The sequence below is a fragment of the Populus trichocarpa genome, chromosome 19 (genome assembly GCF_000002775.5).
Source record: "Populus trichocarpa isolate Nisqually-1 chromosome 19, P.trichocarpa_v4.1, whole genome shotgun sequence".
Classification (NCBI taxonomy): Eukaryota; Viridiplantae; Streptophyta; class Magnoliopsida; order Malpighiales; family Salicaceae; genus Populus; species Populus trichocarpa.
Window position 1 is genome coordinate 105,943 of NC_037303.2, and position 5,538 is coordinate 111,480.

General features: G+C 34.3%; 1 protein-coding gene across 2 annotated transcripts; it reads right to left on the minus strand.

Moving 5' to 3' along the window:
- Positions 1 to 365: 365 nt before the first annotated feature.
- On the minus strand, positions 366 to 3,676 carry LOC7484086 (senescence-associated carboxylesterase 101). Of its 2 annotated transcripts, none has more exons than XM_052449323.1 (4): positions 3,438 to 3,676; positions 2,908 to 3,277; positions 1,794 to 2,384; positions 366 to 1,429 (listed from the first exon to the last, which is right to left on the minus strand). In XM_052449323.1, the coding sequence occupies exons 1-4, from the start codon at positions 3,452 to 3,454 to the stop codon at positions 596 to 598; spliced, it is 1,812 nt and encodes a 603-aa protein (XP_052305283.1). In that variant the 5' UTR covers positions 3,455 to 3,676; the 3' UTR covers positions 366 to 595. The 2 variants fall into 2 exon arrangements, with proteins under 2 accessions (XP_052305283.1, XP_002325280.1); XM_002325244.4 differs by having other exon boundaries at positions 366 to 1,435; positions 3,438 to 3,673.
- Between the last annotated feature and the right edge of the window lie 1,862 nt (positions 3,677 to 5,538).

Genomic DNA, 5,538 nt, shown 5'->3' on the forward strand with positions numbered 1-5,538 from the left:
CTATGAACTCTAACCGTTAACTGTTTCTAACAGAGCTTAACACGTGCTATAACTGAATTGACCACGTGTGATGCAAGCCTGTTCAACTACCTCTTCAACCAAAACTATTTCCTCCAAAATTAGCCAGCCATCATTGCAAGAACCTTTTATTATTGAACTGTAACAGAATCAGTCAATTGAATAATTCACTTGTTAATAAATCTACAGTGTCCAAATTGCAAATTGCACATGTCCCGGGTCAACTCTGGTTGGGTCAACTCTGGTTTATAACTGGGTCATATCGGCTCAATTTTCCCATCTATTTTTGTTAAATTTCATGGCATAGGGTTAATTCAACTGCAATAATTGAGATAGACGAACTAGAATTTAGAATTATCAATATTTTATTTTGGAAATTATTCTTTAACACCTTTTTACTGGCACCTAAATTTGAGAAAAATGTAAATGAGGATGCAATACATATTTTCTCTCACTAAAAATTCCATAAATTTCTTATTTTTCTCTTATCAGTCTCTCTGAAATTGCATAGAGACTGTAAGATCTCATAAAGTTTCTTAAAAGGGAAAACCATGAAGAAATAAAATTGCTTGCGCAGTTAACGGAAGGAGGCGGATCGCTTTTCATATTGAAGATATCTTTCGTTCTTCATGAAGTCACTGAGTGGAGAATCGTGGGATGTTTCTATAATTCCCTGAAAAAGTTTCCACCATTTCACGAAACTGCTTTGTTTCAAGAAAATTTCTGGAGATACGGCATAGTTAATGATTTGTTCCATTGCATATTGCTCGAACATATCTAGATTTTCTTTTTCCGATTGTTTCTCCACAGGGCATGAGGTTTCAGCCTTCAACAACTTGCATGAAATCAGAGCATCCTCCACTTTTGCCCAGAAGCAAGAATCCTCTGTTAGAATACCAGCCACATCTTCTTTCTTCTTGTTATTTGGTGAGCTTGTGAGTTTCTTCGCATCATCCTCCTCCTGCCATTGCTCTAGCAAAATGTAATGTCTAGATCTTCCATGAGTTTGATAGTCTCTGTTACCATTCTCTTTATAATATTCAGCAATATCTAGCGGTTCAACCATTCTTCTATAATTTCTTCCAGCATAAAGCCAAGCCGCCCGGATGAATGCGCCTTCTTTCTGAGGCTTTCGCTGCGCGCTCTCCACCAAATTTTTCCAGTAATTAGTGAGAAATTTCTTCAGCCTGGTAACATCCCTATCACTCCTCCAGAGTTGGTTCTTGTAACAATCATAGTAGCCTATCTCCTTCTTCTTGCAAAACTTCTTATACCATTCTAGTTGGGCCATTTTTATCTTTATCTGGTTCAAATTGTTTTCCGAGCCCCTAGTCTTCGCTAGTTCTGCCATTAGGACTTTTTCTCGTTCTTCTAACTTGGAGATAAGATTATTATTGTCCTTTTTTTCCTGCTGTTGCTGAATTACAAGTGCATTTGACCTTAGTTATGCATTGAACTTAAAGAACATAGCAAAAACACATCAATCTTAACTTTTTAGCTTGTGAAAAAATTATCAATGTTTGCCAATTCTTACATCATCTAACACTACCAAAGAACAAGCATTTCTAAATAAACTCGGGCCACGGCATTATGCATCACTGATGTATCCTTACAAGGATGTGTCACAAGCTGATTTTGAACTTATTTAAAAAATGTGCTGCATTTGATGCGCACAAGCCCAACTCTAAGCTCCAAGAGATTGTGACAATGATAAATGCCGGCAGTGAATCAATACCAATATAAAAGTTTAGTTTATCAAGGATTAGACTCTTTACCTGTGTGGTCATTTCAACTCCAATTGCCTCCAGTTGTAAGATTATTCCTGCCTTGAGTGGTTGCACGTATGATAGATCAAGCTGGGAATTCCCCCTGATCATAACTTTAGATTTCAGATCATTCACTATCTCAACATAATAATCTATCTCCTGTGATTCACAAGAAGCTTGCTTTCTTGAGCTTTCCAATAACCTTGAAACAACCTCAAGGTCATCGACACAGGCACATCCCTTTTCAGAACACAAGATAAACGTACCGAAAGCCATGTAATCTTCTGAAACAGATTGTGTAGTATCGTTGTGGGCAATTGAAGTTTTTGGAAATGGGTCCTTGTTGCCGACGACATGGAGAAAGCAAGAATTCCAATTTGAAAATTCTAATATTGCTTGTTGGAGGCCTTGATTTCCAATAAATGGCGAGCCAAAAGTGACGCAGAGGGGGAGCTTCGGAGGTGGCTGATTCTTTTGCAATGGCTGTTTGATGTTGTCCAAAAGCCATAAAGTAAATAGAGAAGCAACTGATCCTCCAATTGAGTGTCCAGTGACAATTAATGGAGTGCTCAGTAATTCTCCAGTCTTTGAATCTTGGATCTAAAAGAGAACACATGAACATATTTTCATAATACAATAATTACAATGTTGGATCCTTTATCTTATTTTCATCTTTTAGCCTATTTTGTCTTGGTTCAAAATTTTATTTCGGCCCATGGCATTGATACTCGAATACTAAACAGTCTCTATGCTTGATAATTTTGACAAGTTAGTCAACAAACTAAGCATTTCTTATCATTATTTTTTTAAGATTCTAACACTTATCTATATTTATATCAAGATGCCGACGTTGAAAACATTGAAAGAACTATTCTTTATCAAGTTATTAGAAAAACGCTAGTAAAGTTTACTGTAACTTTGTCTTATTTGAAATGATGAGAAATCCAATGAACTTATGAAAGTTTGACCTTTTCTCTCTCGTATTTTAAGAAATTCTATGGTAAATGAAATCATGAACACTGCCAAATGGCCACCAGAAGGTCAAAAAATCATGAAAACAACCATGGCTATGATATTGGACAAAGGTGTACACGCCATGTTGAAAAAAGATTCAGAAGGGTACCTGAGTTTTGAGCTGGGATAGCTCCTTAAAATGGGCCTTAAAAAGGGTGATTGCACCTCTATGAATGGAAAACGACCGGTTGGTTTCAGAGCATAAGAAGTCAAAGATAGGAAACTCAAGCTCCTTGAGAGTCGTTGATGAAACCAAATCTCCTCCCTGTTGAAGAAGTTCTTTCCTAGATAAAGTAGAAGTGGTGAAGGCTATGTGGGTATACTTTGATTTCTTATGAAGCTTGTATCTTAGGGAGAGACTGCAAGAATCTTGTTGATCTGAACTGGATTCTGTTTGAAGGTCCTTTATAGCACCACATGAAATCTGGAGCAAATCGGAGTTCACCACTAAGTTTGCCAAATCTAGTCCACTGATAAATCTGCAAACAAGAACAAAACACACACACACACACAAAGGAACAAGGAGAGCCTGTTAAATATAAGGACGTAACATTGCTTTCTTTATCTTGCCTCTATATTGCAAAATTTCTAAGAAATCTTTCTAGGCAAGGAGGATAATAGATAGAACTTTTTGCTTACATGGGAAGTTGGCTCATTTCTGATTTGTGCTTTGCTAGATTTGCTAAGGAACAAAATTGAAAGAATAAAATCGGAGGACTAATTGTATTTATTGACAAAGCCAGAGATTGAACAGGTCAATCACAAAGCACACGGAAATTTCCTTTGGCTCGGTGCTCACGTCTTGACAATTTACATGGACAAAAATATTTCAATCACATGCTGGGAAATTACCATGTAATCTCTGAAGTGTTTTCCTTGCATCGCCTGCTTTTCTCGTCACAAGAGTAAGACAAGGGTGGATGAACTCACAAACTATAATATGATTGTTCCGTATACTTTTAGCCTCGTCTTTTATTTTAAGTCGTTTCCATTTGGTTGAGAAGTCAATACCGTGTGTAATCAAAAGTGAAGGTAATAGAAAAAATCTGTGATGTTTTGAAAAAATAAATAGTGGAAGGCAACAATGTTCTTGTAGACTTAGAAATATGTATAAATGAATAAAAAATATTGTAGTTACTGAGTAAAGCTTGAAAAATATAAATAGAAAAAAAAAGAAGAAGAAAATCTGATTTAATAGAGAGAGGAACGGCAGGAGAGAAGAAAGGGGTAGAAGAAGAAGAGAAAAAAGAAGAAAAGATAAAGAATAGAGAAGAGAGTTAAATAAAATAAATTTAAGAAGTAAGATTTATGTTTTGATGTGTTTAATTATATTATTTAGATTTAATTTTTGATTTTGTTGAAGATTAGGATTTTAAAGATTTTGTTTTGGGTTTGATTGATGAACTTATTGGAATGTTATGGGTAAATTATTATGGATAATTAATTATTTGGTTGATTTTGAAATATTTTGGGTAAGAATGATAATTTTAAGTTATGATTTGTTTAAATGATAAAATTGAGTTAGATATTTTTAATTTTTATTATGTGGGTGTCCGGGTCAATTTGCACACACCTTGACTAATCTCACGGATCCTGAAGTTAACGACCATGTAACTCTTAATGTAGTTATGAATTCATGATATTTTTAGTTTGGTCCTGCAATTTGATAAAATTATAATTTGATCCCTAAAAATGTAATAAAATTCCAGATTAGTCTTGATATGTCATTTTAGTTTTTCATATTGGTTTGATGAATAATTGAGGATTATTTGATGAATTATTATCAAGTTTTATGATTTGTTTTCTTTTAAATTAAATTTTGGGAAAACCAATTAATTTTTAGATTTTTGATAAAAATAAATAGTTTGGTTTATAAACATATAGGTTATAAGTTATATCCTTAGTTAAGTATTTTAAATAGATTATAAGTTTTTTTTATATAAGTTTTTTTTATATATTCAAATAATTTTGATATTTTACCTACGAGATATATATTAATAAGATTTTATACGCTTTTAAATTCCGGTGTTTTAGCAAGGTAAGAAGAAAGGCTGGGATTGAAGCTTGAAAAAACAAGCAGAGTAAGCATGAAAACAAGAAATGGGCCCCGCGAGATAAGAAGAAACCTTGATTTCTTTTTTAAAAGGCTATATGTTTGCATTGCAAGCATATACCAGCTCGTCTACAACTCAGAAAGACATCATATATATGTCCATGCATAGCTAGAAGAAGAGGAATGAGACTCTAAAGGCATGGAAGCCATAAAAAGATACAGAGATCAGCAATCTATGCTTCAAGCTGGAATGGGTAAACATACTTTCAACTTTGTATTTTTCTGTTGGAAAGGGATCTGCTTTCTCATCTAAGAGTCAGTCAATGCAATGCATGAAGCAATAGTTACAATTAGTCAAGTTGCATTGACTTCTATGGATGAAGGGCATGTTCCTTTCATGGTGGTTTCCAGTCAATGAAGGGCTAAAATAAGGAAATTACAATTTTTTTTCCTTTATATAGAGGAAAGAACATGGAAATTGCTGTTGTGATGATATTTATTTATTTATTTAACGAAACTGTTCACTAATTTAATTAAATTAGCAGCTTTAGTCTGTTTCAACTCGAGAGGTAAGACTTGGAATGTTAGTATTCTGAGTTAATTTCAACCCCTGTTCAGATCATTATCACTCGCTTCATTTGTGGGCTTGGTAAAGGATTAACGAGCTGCCACTACTAGGCATTAATA

Excerpts from the sequence above, each read along its gene's own strand:
- LOC7484086 (XM_002325244.4), bottom strand. Across the intron at positions 2,385-2,907 it reads TATCCCAGCTCAAAACTCAG|ATCCAAGATTCAAAGACTGG; the intron begins GTACCCTTCTGA and ends GTTCTCTTTTAG. Across the intron at positions 1,436-1,793 it reads GAGTTGAAATGACCACACAG|CAACAGCAGGAAAAAAAGGA; the intron begins GTAAAGAGTCTA and ends CTTGTAATTCAG.